General features: G+C 60.4%; 2 protein-coding genes across 2 annotated transcripts; both read right to left on the reverse strand.

The window, feature by feature from the left end:
• Positions 1 to 1,489: 1,489 nt before the first annotated feature.
• LY6G5C (lymphocyte antigen 6 family member G5C) lies at positions 1,490 to 4,496 on the reverse strand. Its single transcript, XM_058307681.1, has 3 exons — positions 4,388 to 4,496; positions 3,190 to 3,354; positions 1,490 to 1,653 (listed from the first exon to the last, which is right to left on the reverse strand). The coding sequence occupies exons 1-3, from the start codon at positions 4,494 to 4,496 to the stop codon at positions 1,490 to 1,492; spliced, it is 438 nt and encodes a 145-aa protein (XP_058163664.1).
• A 2,863-nt stretch (positions 4,497 to 7,359) lies between these two features.
• On the reverse strand, positions 7,360 to 19,974 carry ABHD16A (abhydrolase domain containing 16A, phospholipase). Its single transcript, XM_058306506.2, has 20 exons — positions 19,762 to 19,974; positions 18,707 to 18,763; positions 17,933 to 17,999; positions 17,585 to 17,671; positions 15,192 to 15,277; positions 13,623 to 13,696; positions 13,302 to 13,424; positions 11,411 to 11,525; positions 11,199 to 11,300; positions 10,741 to 10,804; positions 10,318 to 10,367; positions 9,582 to 9,705; positions 9,071 to 9,175; positions 8,828 to 8,891; positions 8,504 to 8,560; positions 8,332 to 8,394; positions 8,150 to 8,226; positions 7,972 to 8,070; positions 7,838 to 7,884; positions 7,360 to 7,665 (listed from the first exon to the last, which is right to left on the reverse strand). The coding sequence occupies exons 1-20, from the start codon at positions 19,891 to 19,893 to the stop codon at positions 7,582 to 7,584; spliced, it is 1,677 nt and encodes a 558-aa protein (XP_058162489.1). The 5' UTR covers positions 19,894 to 19,974; the 3' UTR covers positions 7,360 to 7,581.
• Between the last annotated feature and the right edge of the window lie 1,087 nt (positions 19,975 to 21,061).

Raw genomic sequence — 21,061 nt, forward strand, 5'->3', positions numbered from 1 at the left:
CCCCACACACCACCCTGGCCCGACAGCATGGGGGTGCCCCAGGCCCTCCTCTCCCCACACACCACCCTGGCCCGACAGCATGGGGGTGCCCCAGGCCCTGCTTCCCCCCACATCACCCTGGCCCGACAGCATGGGGGTGCCCCAGGCCCTCCTCTCTCCACACACCACCCTGGCCCGACAGCATGGGGGTGCCCCAGGCCCTGCTTCCCCCCACATCACCCTGGCCCGACAGCATGGGGGTGCCCCAGGCCCTTCCCCTCCACACTACCCTGGCCTGACAGCATGGGGGTACCCCAGGCCCTGCTTCCCCCCACATCACCCTGGCCCGACAGCATGGGGGTGCCCCAGGCCCTCCTCTCCCCACACACCACCCTGGCCCGACAGCATGGGGGTGCCCCAGGCCCTCCCCCCCCACACCACCCTGGCCTGACAGCATGGGGGTGCCCCAGGCCCTCCCCCCCCACACCACCCTGGTCTGACAGCATGGGGTGCCCCAGGCCCTGCTTCCCCCCACACCACCCTGGCCTGACAGCATGGGGGTGCCCCAGGCCCTGCTTTCCCCCACACCACCCTGGCCTGACAGCATGGGGGTGCCCCAGGCCCTGCTTCCCCCCACATCACCCTGGCCTGACAGCATGGGGGTGTCCCAGGCCCTCCCCCCCACACCACCCTGGCCTGACAGCATGGGGGTACTGCAGGCCCTGCCCCCCCCACATACCACCCTGGCCTGATAGCATGGGGGTGCCCCAGGCCCTCCCCCCCACACCACCCTGGCCCGACAGCATGGGGTGCCCCAGGCCCTCCCCCCCATACCACCCTGGCCTGACAGCATGGGGGTGCCCCAGGCCCTCCCCCCCACACACACCACCCTGGCCCGACAGCATGGGGGGTGCCCCAGGCCCTGCTTCCTCCACACCACCCTGGCCTGACAGCATGGGGGTGCCCCAGGCCCTTTGGCCTCCGCCACAGAGGGCTTCCAGTTCCTCTCCCTCTTTTAGAGCCAAGAGCTCAACCAGGGGCCTGGAGGCAGCACGGAAGCAGAGCTCAGCACGGCTGGGGGCCTCTTGCTTGCCCCCACGGTGGGGCCCTTGGGCAGGACTACCTCCTTCAATAGCCACCTGAAGAGACAGCAAGCCAAACAGTTTGCACACCGATTTATTTTGGAGGAACACCTTGGGGCTCGATGAGGGAGAGGCTTGTGGTGGAGAAAAGGGAGCGGAGCAAAGAGGCAAAGGAGCACGCAAGGAAGAAGAGAGCAGGACACGCAGGCTGGGGCCCTGATGGGAAATCTCCAGAAAACTCTGGAGAGGGGCCCATGGAAAAGGTCTGAGTAGGAATCGGGGTGTTGGGTGGTGTCGGCCAAGAGGGCTCGGGTTAGGTCCCTGCAGGGAGGCAGGGAGGGCCGGGGTGAGGGCTGGAAGTTGTCCTGGCTGAGCCCAGGTGGGAGTCAAGAGGGTGGCATTTGACTCAAAAGGTCGCTGCAGTCACTCTAAGGATTATAGATAGCTCTGCTCCAAGGGTCGTTGCAGAGGTCCAGGAAGCAGCATCGGGAGGAGATCCAGAAGCCAAACACAGGAGAGGAGTGAGTATATGAGCAGTCCTTCATCTTCTCCTTGTGGCGGCAGTCACTCACCATGATGTCAACTTTACTGCCTGGGGAGCAGGGTGCGCCAGTGATGGGGCGTCTCCAGGCAGGGGCCTGGATCCCCTCAGCCTCCCTCCACGCAGGCTCACATCACCACCCCCACCCCCTGCCCCTCACCCCCCGAAAGGAAGAGGTGCCTGGAATCGGGCAGGGGTCGGGGTGCTCAGTGAGTCTCCAGCCATGGAACAGCTGGTTCCCCACAGAAGGCTGTGGGGAGAGAGCCACTCGGAATGCGGTGACGGCTGCTGGGGACAGAAGTGACACTTGAGGAGTGAGGTGGGAGAACCAGCCCCCGGGAACATGTGAGAAAAGGAAGATGGCTTGGAAGGTCGATGGCAGAGAGGAGGTGTTATTTATTTTTTATGAGTCAAAAGTAGAAGCATAATATGATTATCTGTTTTTAGATATCTAGAAGAAGAAGAAAATCTTCGTGCCCATGCCCAGGAAGTCAGATACAGGGACGTTCACTGCTGTCCTGCTTGAGAGAGTGACCAACTGGAAAGGACTTCAGTACCCTCCGCAGGGGGCTGCCCTGCTGGCCGGGCCGGGCCCAGGTCACAGAGTGCTGTGCAGGAGGTCCAGGGAACAAAGGGGGCTGTTCACAACTGATAGGGAACACTGCCGTTAGGTCCAATAAACAAACGCAGGACAGTGCTAACAAGGGCTTGCTACTGTTTTGGGGGGCATGGAGGAAGAGGCGAACACGGAGTAAACAACACATTTACATAGGCTGGATGCACAGCAGATCATTCAAAGGATAATCAAGAAACTAAAAAGAGTAGGTATGTGCTGGCACACATGGGAGCTAGACGAATTGGGGGCAGTAGGAAGGAGACTCTTCTTTGCCACCCTTGTATACACTTTAGTATTTGAACTGTATCTATGTATCTGCAACTTAGGAAGCATGATGAAGGAGTTGAACGAAGTCAGCCTTGTGCAGAGGGTTCTAAGAGCACAACTCTGAGCCTCTACAAATCCTGCTCCGCCTCTTGAGATGTGAGCAGGATTTTGAACCTTTCTGCATCTCTGCCTCCTCATCTGCAAAATGGAGACGATAACAATAATACCGACCTCAGAGGTTGTTAAGAGCTTAAAACAGTGCCTGGCGCCTAGCGGTATGTGTGTTAACTTCCAGGTGGGAGGATCAGGTGGGAGAGCAGGCCTGAGGAACAAGGAGATGGACAGAGAAGTCCAGAGGACAACTTGACTTACAGAACATTTGGCCTGGACGTTCAGATTCGGGGGGAAGCAGTATGTGGCTGCTGGTTGAAGCCACTCCAGGGAGAGTGTATGAAGTGGGAAGACAGCTAAGGACCAAACGTAACGAGCATGGCCAGCTCAGGGCAGTGAGGAGGGTGCATTGAGCAGCAGGCTGAGGAGGGGAGCGGGGTGGAAGTGGAGACAGGGAGTGGCTCTAAAGAAAAAGTGAAAGAAAGCAATGAACTATTATCTTTGGGTTCCCGGAACAAGACTTGGGGTGAAGCCTAGGAGGCTGGCAGATGGTTTGGAAGAGGCTGGGCCCACAGTGAGAGCAGGCAACTTACTGTTCTTTATGTGGAGAGTGATGCAGCTGCTGCCCCATGGGACCAGGCAGATGTCAGATCCCAGGAGGCACCCCAACTCCTTGGTCTCAAAGAGGCATCGATAGCAGCGCAGGTATTTGGGGGGCTGGAGTGGGTGGAGGTATCCCTGATTGGCAATAATCTTACCTAGAAGACAGAAGAGCACTGACCCAAACCCCTGCCTACCTGATTCCAGGCTGGTCAACCCCTACCTCTCCTTCTCAGAAAACTATGTTATCAGCGATTGTTTAAAGTCATTGGGTTTAGCCTTTCATCAGAAGCTTAATTCATTAAAATCGCTTCGGTTCTCCATTCTCTTCTTATACCACCAGAAACAAGGCCATCCATCCATCCATCCATCCATTCATTCATGTTCTTGAGAGCCAATATGTACCCAGCATTCCGCAAGCCACTAAGTTCGCAGGTTAGGCTGAGGCAGCCCATTCCAGCTTTGGGCATCCCTGCAGGGACGGCTCTTCCTCTGTGACTTGGTTTTCCAGTTCCTTCCCATCCTGGTCACTCTCATTTGAGCATGCTGTCTTGATCTGATATTCAGAAGTGAAAACAAGAGCACACACCAAAGCAGGAAGAGTTTCTGCCTCTCACAGACTGGAGGCTTCTATGCCAAACTCTTGGTTTCGTTGGTGCCATCACTAGACTGGCTCATATTAAACTGTGTCAGCTAAAACCTCCATTTTCTGTTCCTCCTCCCCGACTACACGTCTATACACCTCCCCCTCTGGTCGCAGGCCCAGTCCACGCTTCGGCGAGTCCCCAGGACCCCGCAGAGCCCTTGGTGTACAGCAGGGCTGAGCAAACACTCCAAGTCCTGTTTCTAGGCGCAGGTGGTTTGCGGCCAAATGAAGAGCCGTCACGCTGGGTTCAGTCTTGTTCTGCCCTGCGGGACCTGGTTCTGTCCCCTGGCACCTTCTCCAACCCTCCCTATTCCGCTTTGAAGAGATCCCTAGTCGGGCAACACTGTCGAGACAGCCCTGGGACAGGCCCTGACCTCTCCCTCAGGGCGAGCATCAGCAGCCCCAGGCGGTGGTCCGCCAAGTCCACGCCTCTCCTGCCCGGGTTTACCTGAGTGTCCTGGGCGGATGCACCCAGTCACCTGGCGTCTGTGGATTTCCCCATGCAGCAGGCCAGGAAGCCCCTGTGACCCCCCGGAGCCACTTACCGAGCACCGAGCTCGTGGTGACCAGCACTAGCAAGGAGGGCAGGCGCAGGGCGCGGGGGGTGCTGCAGAGGCCGAGCCCCAGGCCCCGGCGACTTTCAGGGCCTGCCATGAGACACGTCTGCCCACCGGCCCCCAGGGTGGTCTTATATTGGTGGGAGAGAGGTGGCCAAGAGGAAGGAGAGAGGCAACACTGACCTGCGGTGGAACCAGTGCCAGGACAGCCAGAGGCTCAGGGCGTCCCCACCCACAGACCCCGAGGCCTGACATCCGGCTGAGGGGCGGGGGCCCAGCACCGCGGAAACGAGGAGGGAACTTTCTTTCATAGCAATTCAACAGACATTGACTGAATCGTGGTCTCGGATGATGAGAATACAACCATGTGCCAAATCCCATACTCTAGGGGAGGGAGAGTGCTGCCAGGGGAGCACCAGGGCACTGGAAACCGCTGACCAAAGGGATGTCACAGAGACCGCTGTCAGGTTTCCGACTCTAGAAGGTCGCTGTGGCTGCGGAGGCCGGGAAACGAGTTGGGCAGCTATTCCCGAGTCTAGTCAGGAGATGGCAGCCTGGCCTAGCAGGATGGTGGGGAAGCGGTGACTAAACCTGAGATAAATTTAGAAGGAAGACGGGACAGATTTGGTGTCACTCTGGATGTGGGGTGAGAGAAGAGGGGACAGGCTTGCACAAGGGGCTGGTGGTGGGGAAACTGTGCCACTGTCAGAAATCCAGAAGCAAGGACCCCCGGCCCCCAGTGACCCGCGCCTCCGCTGGGTGCCCGCCTGGGGCTCCGGCACGCAGCGCCTCCCCCGCCTTCCGCCCCAGCTCCGTGGGTCGGGTGTCGCTCCCACCGCCCCGGCACCGCGCGTTCGCTCTCCGCGCCTCGCTGCGCCTCAGAGCGCCCCGGAGGGCGCGGGGGCGAGCCCTGGCCAAGAAGGAAGGAACCCGGGACTCCTCGCTCCGCCGGGCCGGGGAGCCGGGCCCCCACCGCCCCCCGCCATCCCCTAGGGCAGGCGCAGCTCCCAGAGGGGGCGCTCGGGGGAGCCCGCGTGGCCTGGGCCTGCGCCGCCGCCACCCCGAGGGCCGGTGGGCACGGCAGCCCCTGCCCCAGGGCGGGGGGTGCCTCCGGTGTCCGGGGAGCGAGGATGGCGCGCGGGGCGGACCCGGCGAGGCGGCAGGGGAGGGAGAAGACACGAAGGTGGCGCCCTGCGCCCTGCGCCCTGCGCCCTGCGCCCTGCGCCCTGCGCCCTGCGCCCGCCGGGGTCTGGGTCTGAGCGAATCCTCGGCTGTCCTGGAGAAGAGTCAGGGGCGCGGAAAACCGGGGTGGCGCCTGGGCAACGGCCGCGCGGGCAGAGGCGGGCGCCCCTAGACGAGGGCCGGGGCGGGCGCGGGCACGTGGCGGCGCCCTCCGAGGCCCTCCCGAGCGGGGCCGAGCCCTGCGGGCTGCGGAGCCGGGCGGCTCCCGGGGCGCGGTGGTCCCCAGCGCGCGGGCCCGGCTGGGCCAGGCTTTCTGGGAGGGAGCACGGCCGCGGAGTCGTCTATCCCGCCCGTTTTGTCCACTCGGCAGTAAGTCTGGTTGTCGGGGTGGCAGGTCGGATGAAGACTATCCTGGGGTGCAAGGCGGGCCGTTGGAACGGTAACGCCGCGGAGGGTCCGCGCCGGGCACCCCGCCCCCGGGACGGGAGGTCCCCGAGAGTCCCCGCGGTGCTGAAGCAAAGCGGGTGGGCTGGGCTGCAAGCGCCACGGCCAGGGGGCCACAGGCGATCTGGCCCCATGAGAGAAGGGGGGTCTCTAACCCTAATAAATGGATGAAAGGACAAGCGACTGGCTTCCCCGAGGGGCCGGCGGGCTGGTTGGAGAAGGCCCAGGGCCGCCAGGGCTGCACGGCCGCGCGCCTCCCACCCTGTTGCTCGCTAGGATAGCAGAGGGGAAGGCGCCCAGGAGCAGCTCTCCACCTGCCCTCTGCGGAGATGGAGCTGTCTGGAGCTGGGCCCCCTCCCCTCCTCGGACCCCCAACTTCAGGTGTGCTCTCAGCTGACGAGGGCCCCCGTCAGGAGCTGGCGGGCTGGGGCAGGAGTCTCGGCCTGGGCTCCCCAGAGGAGCTCCCCGCCGGGGCATGAACGACCCAGGGCCCCACCAAGAACCCTTGAGGGCGTCAGGACATTGTGGCCACGCCAACGGCCCGTTCAGAACAGGGCCCAGGGTGGGAGGCCTGGGCACAGGGGTGGGCGTCATTGGAAAAGAGAAGCTTCCAAGTGACGGTGACTGGGCAACAAACCGACGGGCAGAAGGACTCCTGCCGTTCTGTGAGGTCCAAAGACCAGAAATAGGAAGGAAGTTACCAGTTTTCCCAGATTCAACTAAGACTGTTCTTTCCACAAAGCTCTTTAAAATGCAGTGTGGCTCTGGGAGCCTGGGAGCCTGGGAGCCCGTGGCACTGGCTTTCCGTCCCTGGCAGGCCCTGTGTTTGTTGAACTGCGAAAGGATGTGAGGAGAGGTGTGATGACAGGCAGAGGGGGCCCAAGGTTTGCTGTGCAAGACATGGGAGCAGCCCATTCCTCACTCCCCACGGGAAAAACAGAGCAAGGAAAACTGGGGTCCTGATGATGGACCCAGGAAGGTTGGACCTGGAAACCAGTAGAGGAGCTGAGCAGGCGAAACCGGGTGCAAGCAAGTGTGCTGTGAGTTTTAAGTAAGAGTGGGCAACTGTGGGCTCCTTGGGTGCCTTGGACCTGCAGGAGGATTGAGGAAGGAAGAGGCGGGGAGGCTGGCGGGAGGCTGCGCAGTGGTGGAGAGAATGCCAGGCACGCCAGGGGCCGGCAGGCTTGGTGGGCCTCTGCCTGAGGCTGGCCCCAGGTGACGGCCAAGGGCCCGGGGAACAGCACAGAAGGGCACAGCTGTCGAGGTGGGGTGGCCCCGACCACAGCTCTCCCTGGCTTGCTAGACACCTGGGAAGTCACACATTAACCAGCTGCTACAAAAAATACCTTTTTATTAAGTATTAGGAATGGTCTATTCACTTAATGCAGGGTGTGTTGGGAGGGGGTACTACTGGACGGATGAGGGGAAACGTGCAAGAGGAAGAGGGAGAAGTGGGACGCGCCCGCTTCTGCCAACTAAAAACAGCAACGCAAACAAGAGGGTCCTTCCTCGGGCCCCGCCCACCCGTTCCTCCAGAAGGAGTCCCAGCATGGTCCCTAGAGGTGCCAGGGCATCTGGAAGTTCTGGGCCGGGAGTGGGGTGCAGTGGGTGGCCTCAAAGTTGTGCAGATGCTTCCGAGCCTGAGGAGAGAGGCCGGGGCGGGTGAGGAGCACAACGCCACGGGCGCGGCAGCAGCTGCCGGCCCCCTCCCGGCCCCCCCACCCTCGAGCCCGCTGCTCGGCCAGTGCCTCCATCCCCCGTCCCAGAGGCCGACACGGGTCCCCCGGGCAATTCAGACGCCCCTCCGCTCACCAGAAACAGAGCCAGCTGCCGCCTCCCGTCCGCACTCATGTCTTCCCCTGCGGAGAGAGCGTTCCAGCGCAGGCTCCCGCCGCGGCCCCCCGCCCGCCCGCCACGGCCCCCTCTGCTGCCCCAGGGCCTCTTACCCACGCTCCAGGGGAAGTCAGGCCCATGCTCGGCCTGGTAGGAGCGGAGGACAGACAGGCACCAGTCCTCCTCCACCTCCCATCGGCTGTAAATCGAGGCTGGTCAGGGGAGAGAGGGAGCCGTCAGCAGCCCGGCCTTCCTGGACCCCCCCAGAGGCCTCGCCGGCTCCCCTCTGACCTTCCTCCAGCTGCGAGGAGGCCTCCAGCCACTGCCTCACCACCTGGACTCCGTCCTCGGCCATCACGCGGGGATACCTAGAGGCAGCCCAGGGAGCAGTCAGGACGGGGTCTCCCCACTCCTGCCCCGAGCCGCGGCCGCTGGGCACCCGCACGCGCGTGCGCGCACACCCTGGCTCTCACCGATGCTGCAGCAGCTTCAGCAGGAGGTCGTTGCCTCGGTTGGACATGATGTCCTCAGGAGTCCTGGGGGGACAGGAAGGCCCACTGGAGGGACTGGAGGCTGGGAGGAGGCTCTGGACCCCCGGGTTTCCGGTGGGCACAGGTGGGAGGGCAGGGATCCCCGGGCGCTCACGTGGTGGTGATGATCTCGTCCTTCGTTCTCCGGATCAGCAGCACCGGGCCCTGGAACCTTCCGAGGGGACAGAGTTGGGGGGGAGGGCGCACTCAGAGGGAGCGGGGTTCCCTCCCCTGCAGGCTGACACCTGGGAAGGGATCTGCTCAAAGCCTGGGCAAGCGTTAACCCTCTGGTTGCCAGAGCACAGGGACGTCCGGGATCCCAGGGGAGGGTTTAGGCCACCTGGGGTAGAGGAGGGTCACTTGGGGTGTGGGCCGTGACCGGCGGCCAACTTGCACCTTTGGGCTAAGTTCCGCAGGGCGGGGCGCCGGCCCGCCTCACCTGCACAGCTGCTGCGCGTTGTTCAGATTGAGATGCTGTCTCACTGTCCCGGTCACCAGGCCCCCTACAGTGAGAGGAAGTGACGGCAGGTCAGAGGTGAAGTCTCTGTCAGCGGAACGGTGCCCACTGCTCCCGCCGGGAGAACGGAGCCGCCCCGGGGAAAGGGAACCGCCTGCACTCAGGACACCCCCAGGTCCAGCCCCCGACCCCCCCGCCGCGGGGCAGGCCGGGAGCCGCACTCACTCCAGCTATCCGGCATGACCTTCAAGGCCAAGGGCACCAGGTCATCGAAGGAGGCGTCCAGGACCACGGCACTGATGTCTGGGTAGGACATGGCTGCCCACGTGGCTGGGAGCAGGCCGGGTGAAGGGCTGAGGACGAGGGGCTCCTGGCCCCTCCTGCCCCGCCCCCTGGTCCTGCAGCCACCCCTCCCTCCCCCCAGCTCGTCCTCAGGTCTCTGCTCAAGCCGTCCCTGCACTCGGCGGGCACCGCCTGGAGAGGACGGAGAGAGCAGCTCCCGGAGGAGACCCTCACTCTCCCTCGTCTCCCCACCCACGACTCTGGGCTACTTCTGTTGAAGGATCAGGCACGAGGGTGGAAGGAAATGCCAGGTGTGCCAGAGACAGCCGTCCCCAGGCCCCCAGAGCACTCGCCTCTGTCTCGCCGCAGGGTCCCAACCCCACTCCCGAGCCTCCAGGGCACTGCCCCCCTTCCTGGGGGTGGGGAAGGGCGTGGGGAGGGGGCGGGCCGGTACCCGTGAAGCCGCCGATGGACCAGGCGTAGAGGACGATGTCCTGGGGCTGGAAGCCCAGGCGGTGGATGGCGAACTGGATGACCACGTCCATGGCGTTGGCCTCGTTCTGCGGGAACGGCACCCCCTGCAGCAGGGGCGGTGGTGCAGCGTCAGCGCCCAAGGCCGGTGCGCCCACCCCCTCCCTGCACCCAGCGGTAGGGCGTCAGCACCCAAGGCCGGCGCCCACCCCCTCCCTGAGCCTGGCGGCTTGGCCTCAGCGCCCAAGGCCGGCGCCCACCCCCTCCCTGCAGCAGGGGCAGTGGCGGGGCCTCAGCACCCAAGGCCGGAGCACCCACCCCCTCCCTGCGCCCGGCGGCGGGGCCTCAGCGCCCAAGGCTGGGGCCCACCCCCTCCCTGCGCCCCGCAGCGGGGCCTCAGCGCCCAAGGCCAGGGCCCACCCCCACTGCCCTCCCAGTGCCACAGGCCCTTCCTGCAGCCACCAGCATCAGAGCGGGAGAAGAAAAGGGCGTGGACGGCGCACTTCCTCCAGAAAACACATTTAGAACCAGACCCACTTCAGACCTCCTGCCCCACACGCCTCCGGGGCCGCGGCTCCCGAAGCCTCTCCCCTCCGCACCCTGGTCACGGGGGGAGGCCCCCACGTAAATAGACACCCCCTTCCCTCCTCTCTCCAGGCAGACCAGAGCAAGACAAGCCCTATTTCAGGAGAACGGAGGGATTCCAGAGAGGGTCTCACCGTGCTCCCGGCAAAGCCGGGGTGATTCCAGCCCAGGACTGAGTATCCAGCTGCAACACGGGGGGAGGCGGAGTGAGGCCTCGTGGCCACCCGCCCCCACCCTGGGGGAAGGAGAAGGACCAGGGGGCACCCCAGCTTCAGTGCGCTCAGAGCCCAGCTTAATACCAAGCTCTCCCAGAAGTGGGGAGCAGAGGGACAGGGCGTGGCTGCGAGTGCGCGTGGGAGACAGAACGGAGGAGCGGGCGAGGGGCAGAGCCTAGGGGAGGGGCTACGATGGTCTGAGCTCCTGGGCAGTGGGTTTCTCCCCAAGGCGAGGTGCTCAAGCCTCACCCAGGGAAAGCGGAGGACCCAGCAGGGTGGGAGGGCGGAGATGCTGCGTTCTGGGGGCAAGGGGGGGGGGAAGGGGCCTGGGGCAGGGCCTACCTTCCAGCGGTGTGGAGACGCAGCCCACCTCGTAGAACCCTGCGTTCCCCTCGCAGCAGATCACCTGGGGAGGGGGTGGGCCAGAGCCCGGGACAAGCTCAGCAGGGCCTAACAATCCTCCAGGCAGGGAGGGCAGCCCCCAAGGGGCAGGGCAGAGGCACAGAAACTTCTCATTCCCCGGGGTCCACAGAAATGCTACGCAGGGCGGGGCGCGCAGGCTGGGCCTCGGTCCTGGAGGAAGGGCGCTGCCGGGAGCTGACCTGCCAGGCCGCCCGGCCCGGGCCCCTCTGCTGGGACCGCGGATCGTTTCCCTTTTGTAACTCCTACTTTGTTCGTCTCTGTTCCTACACCAAGAGGTCTCTGGGGGGGCGCTGACTGCCAGGGCTACTGTAGAACTGGGGTCCCGGAAGCTCCGCTGCCCTCCAGACTCCGCCCCAGGGCGCCCTGCTCCCTCTCACCAGCTTCTGTCCCTGGGGCTCGGCCGTCCCCCGCCGGTCCACAAACATCGTGTCGATCTCGTTGGCGTCACAGGCCAGCAGCTTTGCCCGGCGCCCGTTGTACTGGTGGGGGAAATGCAACGGCCTGCCGGTCGCAGGGGACAGGAGGGCCACACCCCATGGGGTGGGGGCGCACGGGGCAGGGGAGGGGGCGCGCGGGCGGGGGGCCTCACCTCCTCCACCAGCCGGGCCTGGCCCTGCAGCAGCACGGGCATGAGTGCCTTCTGGAGCAGGTACACGGAGCCTGGGTACAGCATGCGGCGCCCCAGCGTGTGCGCCACCAGGTAGCTGCGGGGAGCTCGGGGTTAGGGGCCCCAGCCCCGGGGGGCCGGGGGGCCTCCCATCTGCAGGCGCTGGGGCCTGCTGTACCCTTGGCCTCCAGAGCTCTGCTTTCCTCTTACAGGACTTAATCTTTGAACTTTTTTTTTTTTTTCACCGCAACCTTTGCAAGATACAAATTTTATATAGTGGCCGACTGCACGCATATGTATATATAGTGCTGAAGTGAAAGTTTTATGAGATTACATTTTCTGTATACAACAAATAATAAAATCAAATGTGTTATTGTCAACGTATAAATGCAGCATATTAAAAGTCCCTCAAATAAACAATACTTGTAAAAAAAAAAAAAACAATGGTTGTGTTTCAAAGAATTGACTTCAAGATTCACTCATGGGTCAAGATGTGTAACGTGAATACCACACACCAGACTGCAGCCGCCCTCGGGACAGGGCCTGGCTGTTTGGTTGCCTGCGGTATCCCCAATACCCGCCACGTCGTGGGTGCCCAGAGCCTGGCGCAGGCTAAGGGCTTCGTAAGTATTTGCTGGACAGGTGTACTCGTCTAGACAGACAGCACGCCGCAGGCGCTGCTTCGGAAAAGGATGATGAGCCAGCTCGTCCCCCAAACAGCCCTGTGCAAGCCCGCCCGGCGTCCCCCTCCCGACCCAATGCGGCTCGCCCCTCGGCTCCGTCAGCACGGTCAACCCGTCCACGCCGCCCCTGGTGTCCTGGAGCCCGCCCGCTACCCTGCATGAGAGGTTCCCACCACCTGCTCCACCGAAGACACGGATGGGCGCCGCTGACATTCCCGACACCACCCGGGCCCGCAACTAAGGGAACGTGGGCTCCACCACATACTCTGGGGGCCAGGCCAGGCGGGAGCCCTGCAGGCATGTCGCCACACTTCACCGCAACAGCCCTCTAGGCCGCAGGTTGCTCACTCGGGCAGAAACCCAGGCGGGAGGGGCCTGGAGCTCGACGTGGGAGGACCAGCAGCCCCGGGCCAGGGCGGCACGCGGCTGAGGACACCTGCTCCCGTGCAGCCCAGGGCCCTCCCTCTCAGCCCCTAGAACCAGCTTTGAACAGGACAGGGCTTCCACCTCGGGGCGGGAAGGTTCTGGTAGGAGGTGGTGGTGGCAGCACAACACTGCCAGCGTGACTAACGGCACTGAACTGCATACTTGAAGGGGGTTAAAATGGGAAACGTTACGTTGCAGATGTTACCACAATTTCTTAAAAAAAGGGCATTCACATCAGACAATACTGTTCAGTATTGCGGCTCTTCCTGCAGGCCCGGGGGGCTCTGGACCTCTCCCAGCCTCTTTCCTTTGCACATAACTGGGTGAGAACAACTGTCCTGCCGACGACGTACATGCTGTGCGGGCACGTGCCCACGCCCTTGCCCATGAGCCCACGCCCTTGCCCAAGTGCCGGCGCCTTGCCCACGTGCCTGCGCCTTGGTCCCCGTGCCTGCGCCCTTGGCCCCTGTGCCCATGCCCTTGCCCACGTGCCCGCGCCTTGCCCACGTGCCCACGCCCTTGCTCCCGTGCCTGCGCCCATGCCCCCGTGCCCGCACCCGTGCCTACGTGCCCACGCCTGGCCCCTGTGCCCGCGCCTTGCCCACGTGCCCGTGCCCATGCCCACGTGCCCACGCCTGGCCCCCGTGCCCGTACCCGTGCCCCCGTGCCGCGCCTTGCCCCCGTGCCCACGTGCCCGCACCCGTGCCCCCGTGTCCACGCCTCGCCACCTGCCCCCACCCCAGCCGGCCGCCATCCCTTCCCACCTGGTGATCTGACAGGGCAGCTTCTTGACCCTGCTGAGGAGGGTGTCCGCGGCCCCGCGGTGCAGGGGCTCTGGGCGCAGCAGGGCCACCCCCGAGCGGGAAGGGCCCCCTCGGGACTCCTTGCTGAGGAAGGGAAAGACGCAGGGAGGTGGGGTCAGGACAGCAGCCGGAGCCTGACACCCGGAGGACAGTGGGGTCGGGGAACGAGGAGCCGGCCGAGGGACGAGGCTAGAGGCTCGGGCCGGCGGGCAGCAGGGGTGCGGGACAGGGTGGGGAGGGGCGGGAGAGTTCCAGGGCGCGAGTGCAGAGGCGCGGCCTCACCGGCTGCTGGGCTCTTCCCAGTGGAAGTCCACCGGCCAGCTCCTGAAGTCAAAGTTGTAGCAGGCGAGCTGCCTCTGGGGAGGGCGCGGAGAGAGAGGGTAGGGGGGAGCGGGAACTGAGTAGTCGGGGAGGCCCACGGACCCCCCTCAGCACCGCTGCCGTCCAGTGTGCCGGCCCCACCCATCAGGGGTGACCAAGCAGAGGTCACCACCCTCCCCAGCCACGTGAGAAAGCTCTGCCGTGGCCAGAAAAACCAGGCAAGGAAGCGGTCCCATTAGGTCTAGGTGAGCAGACTAACACTCCGCGCTCCTCCAAAACCCTCCAGCTGACCACCCTGCGAGGGCAGCTGGAGGTGCTGGAGATGAAGGACGGGTGGGCTGGGGGCTGGGGTGGGCAGCCCTGCTGTGCCTGGGTCCCTTACAGGTGCTGCGGTGGAGGGCTGGGACCAAGGGTCCCAAGGTGGGGCGAGGATGAGAGGTGGGAGAGCCACGCCCACAGTGGGCCCCCATGACGCTCTCCCCGCCCCCTCCACGCGGCAGCCCTGGGCCCGAGCTGCCACACAGGCGCCCGCGCCCCCGGGAGCCCCTGCGCCCTCGTGAGGGCAGCAGGGCAGTGCCCGCGCTCCCGCGTCCCTCCCCGTCCCCGGACTCCCGGCTCCCTATCATGAGGGTGGTTCTCATTTTCTGCCAGACAAAATTTTTGACGGTTTCAAAAATAACTTGACCGAGAGAGCGAGCGAGCAATAGAAAAACTGTTCAAAAGTAAAAATGGCAAACCAGAACAGAAGGAAGAAGGCCGTGTTTCAGGCAGGTTTGGCACAGACCTGCACTTGAACCCAGACTCGGCCACTCCCAGCTCTGTGGCCCACTTAGCCTCTCTCTGCCTCCGTTTCCTCTGGTCTAGGTGGGAGCAGGGAGGCCATCTCACACCATTGCGGCGAGGACCGCGGACAGCCTGGGACGTGGCGTGGCACGGAGCATCATCACGCAGCTCCATAAACGGTGGCGTGGAGCGCCCAGTGACGGGAGACGGCTATCCTATGTGTTTGATCCCAGAAACCCCCTCAGGACAGGAAAGAGCTTTATGGGGGCCCCCAGCACCTTCTCAAAGACAATCTCGCTCCAGCGCCAGCTGGCCTGGCACAACTCCAAGGGCACAGCGGCCCGGCTTTCCTCCCCGCTGTGCTCCCAGGCACAGGAGTGGACACACCTGTCCATCTCGTGCCCTCCCTGAACAAGCTGAGCACGGCATTTCTACAGAGTTACCGTGACAGAGAGAAAGCTCCCATGGGAGAAACATTCCTTTCTACGTTTAGACAACTCTTGTGAATGGAGGGTGGCAGGGTGGAAGATTGTTCTACAGAACCTTCAATCAGAAGTAGAAAAATTCCTCGGGTGGACAGTTCCTTTATAGAAGGGAGAAGGGATACAGCAACGTGCAAGCAAGCGCTCTGGGCAGTGGGTGGCAAAACACACCTCCTCCTGGCCGAGCCGGTGCCTGGTGCCCTGGGAGGCGGCTGCGAAAGCTGCTGCCAGGGCACCTGTGGGCACCTCTCCCAGAGCCTCTCACCTTGTTCTCCACGGACTGGTTCCTGTGTGTTGCTTCCAAGATAGTGATGAACTGCCGGTACTGGGGGTTGGTCCAGCGGCCAATGCCTGGCAGGAGGGGGAAAGGAACGGTGCTGGGAAAGCCGGGAAGCAGGATGCCCATGTTTTAGGAGGAGAACAGGGGGTGTGGGCAAAGAGAAGTGAGAGAAAAAGGACCTGAGGGCCTGGGACCTGGGGAAACAGGAGACCCTCTTCCTCCAGTCAGGGACTGGCCCACAGGGTCCCCCGCCTGCCAGCCTCTTCAGGCTGTTTCTTTGGACTCCCAGCCTTCCACCTTCCAGAATGTTCCTGCGCCCCAGCTTACAGTCACATGGCTCTACCATGCTTTGCTAACATCAGATTTCCCTTCCTTTCACCACCTCCCTCCTCTGATGTTTGCGTTGTATAATCACTGGTCTTCAACCCCTTGAAAAGGGGTTTCACAGTCTCTCGCTCTTGCCCGCAATTGCTTCCTTGTTGAATCCAAGCACCCTTGCTCAGTCCGCATTCTCTTCGGCTGTGCTGCTCCACACTTCCCGGCATCCTCGGAAGCTGCCTGGACCACTGGGCCCTCCCCTGCCTCCTTTCCACCGCCCTCAGGCTTAGCTCCTTTCCTCTCGCCATTCGCCCCTTGATGACCAATCTCCCTTCCCTCCACTGCCGAGGAGCCGCAAATCCTGACTTCTCTCCTCCCTCGCCCTGGCGGGTGTCACGTGCCGGGCCACGTCCTACACCCGGGAGACCCTGTAGGCAACGAGGACCCCACGATCCCGGCCCCCTCAGAGGCGGCATGTTGGTGGGGGTGGGACGAGCCAATAAACAACCATGAGAGGATAATGAAAGAAAATACAACCAGAGCGAACAAGAACGCTGCACCGTCAAGGGCAGAGCCCAAACGCCATGCTGAGAAAATGAAGCCAGCTGCGGAATGACTTCTATGAATCGATGCCATTCACGCCAAAATGGAAAACACGCAAACTAATGCTAGATAGTGTTTATAGATGCTTAGTGTGTTTTGTAGGTTGTAAAATGCCTATTTTTTTTCACACTTGCAAACTTTTGAGATCAGCATGAGTTTTACAATTGATGGCAGCTTAGATTCCATGAAATCATGGTCGCATTCCAAAAAAGTACTTTTTAAAAAGTAGAAAAATATGGACAAGAAAAAAAAAGAAACCGAGTAGGGGGAGCTGATTTTAGAGGGGGTGGTCAGGGGAGGCCTCTCTGAGGAGGGGGCCCAGCCCCTCACAGTTGGGGGGCTCAAGGCTGCAGGCAGAGGGTGCTCAGCCTGGGCGGACCCAAGCGCGCCCACCTAGCCCCGACCTCACGGCCACCGCTCTACGCTCCCCTCACCTGGCTCTCATCATACGCATCCACCAGGGCCAATGATTTGTTTTGTCTCTTTCTGTTTTTAATTGTAAGCTATAACATGCGTACATAAAACATACATTTGCAATAAAAAATTCAAAGCAACCATTCAAGGGACTGCCACTCAGATCAAGAGTGAGGACAAAGCCACCGCCCCGGGGGCCCCCTCATCCTATCCCCTCCTCCTGCACCACCCTCCACCACAATCACTCTTCTGACCTTCAAGATAACTATGCCCTTGAATTTCTTCAGGGCTTCACAACTTACATTTGCTTGTTTAGTGGTCAGATATGGAACCCCGGACCTCGTATGTGGGAAGCCGGCGCTAAACCGCAGAGCCACATCGGCTCCCCTGAGTTGGTTTTTCATTTGTTTGCTTGTTTTTTTTTTTCAGGAGGCACTGGGAACTAAACCCAAGACCTCCTCAGTGGGAAGCAGGCACTCAACCGCTTGAGTCACATCCGCTTCCATTTGTGCCCCTTTGGAACTTTAGATAAACGGAAACATACTGCCTAAGTTATTTTGTGGCCTGCTTCTTTTCTAACATTGCGTTTGTGAGATCTGTCTGCTTTGGTGGGTGCAGCTATAGTCTGTTCATTGGCAATGTTGTAGAGTATTCTGTCGTTTATGACCATACCACATAATACATTTACCCAGCCTCCTATTCATGTGGCCATTCGGAGTGGTTTCCGGATTAAGGTTATCACAAACAGTGCTGTACGCTGTATTCTCAGACGTACCTATTTTTCACACGTGTGCAGGAGTTTCTCTGGTATACAAAGTTGTAAGAGTAGAACTGTTGGGTTGGAGAGCACACGTATCCTTTCTAGACAATGGCAAACTTTTCTGTTAATTATTTTTCTCATATTTACAACTAATGCCCTTTAAGGAAAAGACCACACCTTAGACCGCTCTCAGTTATAACCCCTCGGGGCCTAGAACCAAAAACTGCGTTTGCTGGCGGTACTGAATACCTGCTTCCCGGAGCCCCTCCACCTATCCACCTACCTCGGAGGCAGGCCACGCCCGCCAGCAGCAGCAGCAGCGTCCCAGCATAGTGACAGAAAGGCACCACCTTGGACAGGCTCAGGTAACCTGCGAAGGGAGCGAAGGGAGCGCCACCACTTGAGGAGCTCTCCCGCGCCGTCCCCCGGCTCCTCCCCCAGGCCAGCCCGCCTCCCCCACCGCCTCCCCCACAGCCCTCTCTTTGGGATGGCCACACCCTCAGAGAAAGAAGGTGCCCGGTGGACTCGGGAGACCAAGCCATGTTCACAGGCCCTTTCCTCTTCAGGGGGCCAGCTCATCTTCCACCCCCCTGCCCGCTTCTTTCCCCACCACCTCTGAGACCGCACTAACCTTTCCTGTACAAGTAGAAGAAGGCGAAGGGAGAGGAGTAATAAGAGATGGACCAGAAGACTGAAGCCTGCAGCAGAGACACGGGGAGGGGCAATCAATACACGCGTGCGCACGCACGGGTCTGCCATCTCCAGGTCTAGGCTCTGAACAAGGTTGTGGGTAAACTGAGGGATATCCTATCGAGGACCTATTGCGTGCCTGACCTCATGCACACAGTAGGTGCAAGGCATCAGAGCATAATAGAGGCTGGCAAAACCAGGTACAGGTTCAGTGTTCTTCCCCAAGTCATCACCAGGCATAATTTCAACACATTTATAGACCAGCCTCTCTTTCTACTCCAGTCAGTCACGCTTTCTCAACTGGCCCTGCTCAGGACAGCCCTGACCTGGTCCCCAAGAGATGCGCAAATGTTGCCATAGGAACCCTGCCAAAGAGAACAGCTGCCTGTGCAGCCAAAGAAGCTAGTTGCCAGGGAGGACAAGTCACTGGGGACTGCAGAACTTAGCACCTGCAGATGGTCCCAAGAGTAAACATGCTTTCCCTGTGGCTCAGGCTGCCCCAGAGAAAGCAACGCTACATACCGAAGGGGCGCATCAAGTGTGCGTGCTTGACCGTGTGGATGTGGATGTGCTGGAGAGGTCTGCTGCAGAGCCTGGAGCACTGCCCCCCTGCCCCCCACCAAGGACATGCCTGCTTCCAGGCTGAGGAATAAGTCCAAGAAGGCAGCTGGGGCTGGAAAGATGCAGGGAGTCCCAGGTGCCAGGGCTGACATACCAGTGCCAGGATGCTGTCGGCATGTTTCTCCAGGGCACGGGGCTGATAGTAGGTATCCTGCAAAAACAGAGGGGCTCGTTAAGTAAGGACCCTGCCGTTGGCAGATGCTTCCCCATCCCGTTCCGAAGCCCAGATGTGTGTCCTCTGTTTCCAGCCTCCAAGACTCTCTCTGCAGCAAAGCCCCTCATCTGGTGCCCACCGAAGTCCCTCTTCCCCACCCCGCCCCAGGCTGATTTCCCACCCCAGGGCAAGTGCAGGGAGCTGGACTTGGAAGCAAAGTGAAAGCAGCATAGGATGACTGTTTCCTTTTTCACAACCCAGTTTCAAATGGGTTGTGGGCGTGTGCATATAAGGAAGAGGCATTAAGGAATAGGGGAGAGCCACCATGGCCATTTTAAGGGCCTCGGAAATAAGAGCACATTGATTAGGCAAGAGACAGACCATGGGGAAGAAGTGGTTTGGGGCAAGCAGTTTGTAGGGGACGGTAAACATAATCTGGGACTGCCAATAAAATGGGACACAGCCTACCACAACCCCCAGTTTTCATGAATGCAATGAATGGGGTCTCCAGCCTGGGCTGGGGGGCGGATACACAAGAGGCTGACGAAGTCATTTTGAAATTCAAGGCCAGGGTAGAGCAAAGATAAAACGGGGCCGGGTAAATCACCAAGAGGCACTGAGGAGGCAGAAATTGGGAGCTTTACGGCAAAATCCGTGAAATCAGCTCTCCAATCCGGGCAGGGGCTCTTCCAGGGTTTAAGAATCTATTGGGACCGGCATGAACCACAACAGACAGGGTGGAGGGCCGCGGAGAGGAAACATCAAGGAGTGGTGGTCGGGAAGAGAAAGCGGCGCGCTAAGAGCGATAAAGAAGGGAGACCGCCACTCCATAGGCGTGACTGTAACCCAGGAAGCACAAAGACCGCGGACTTTGAGGACGACCGGTTTGACAAACGGGCTCCCCCTATTTCCGACAATGGGCCCTTCTAGGGATCAAAGGCCGCAAAGGGGTTTGGAGCGTACCATGTTTTTGATCGGGGGGTAACTCGACTCACCCAGGAGCTGGAGGAGGGGCCGGTGACTGAAGTTGGCGTCTCAGAGACCCCGGACGGGGCCCTCTCGGAGTCCCTCTCGCGGTAGATTTTGTAGAGCCGGGGGCCTAGGACGCAGCTCAGCAGCTTCGCCATAGCCCCGGCTCGGGCCGCTGCTCCTCCAGCGGCAGGTCCCCCTGCCGGCCCCGCCCTCCCCTAGCCTCGGAGGGGCTGCGTGCGCTTGACGTCGGCGCGTACTGGCTCCGCCTCGCGGCGAAGCGAGACTTTTTCAGCGCTCTTGAGAAAGGTTTCGCGCAGTTGGACCTACGGGTCCAACAGTGGTCAGAAATTAGTTGGAGGCATTTGGAACGCGGAGAGTTAGGAAATTGTCAGGCGTGGTAAAATCTCTTTTGTTAATCTTTTAATGTATGCCAAGTTCTCGAGAGAGGGGAGGGAGAGGAGCACTTGACAAAAGCAATAGGAAAGATAAGATATCTAGAAATAAATCGAATTAAAGAAATGCAAGAGTTTATGAAGAAAAATGTAAAAAGCTACTGAAGGAGGTAAAAGAAAGCTTGAATAAATGGAAAGCTGTGTCATAGCCGTGGGTAGATAGGGTTAGTATTATTAAATGTGTAGAATAGTTATCAAAAGGAAATGAATGAAATAGCACTCATAATCATGGACAAATCTCAAAACCATAATGTCAAATGAAAAAAGAAAATCATAGAATATATGCAACGTGACAGTGTTGTATAGGACTCAAAAATATACAATTTAATGATGAAGCAAAGGATGGGGGAGGGGTGGGACATATATTTTTTATGTAACATGTAATCTAAAGCTTCTCTAAAAAATAAATTTGAAAACAGAAGCAAAGGATAGAAAGTAAATTTTTAATAGTGGTTAAACAGCATAGAGGTCTTTGAAATGGTAATATTCTTTCTTGTAGATATAGAAAATTTGGTTTTTAAATTTTTTTATTTTTAATTCATTTTTTTAAATATTACATTCAAGAAATGAGGTCCCCATATACCCCCCACCCCCCTCACCCCACTACTCCCCCCATAGCAACATTCTCCTCCATCATCATGAGACATTCATTGCATTTGGTGAATACATCTCTGAGCATCCCTGCACCTCATGGTCAATGGTCCACATCATAGCCCACACTCTCCCATATTCCATCCAGTGGGCCATGGGAGGACATAAAATGTCCATTAATTGTCCCTGCAGCACCACCCAGGACAACTCCAATTCCCGAAAATGCCTCCACATCTCATCCCTTCCTCCCATTCCCCACACCTAGCAGCCACTATGGCCA

This window comes from Dasypus novemcinctus, chromosome 11 (genome assembly GCF_030445035.2).
Source record: "Dasypus novemcinctus isolate mDasNov1 chromosome 11, mDasNov1.1.hap2, whole genome shotgun sequence".
Taxonomy (NCBI): domain Eukaryota; kingdom Metazoa; phylum Chordata; class Mammalia; order Cingulata; family Dasypodidae; genus Dasypus; species Dasypus novemcinctus.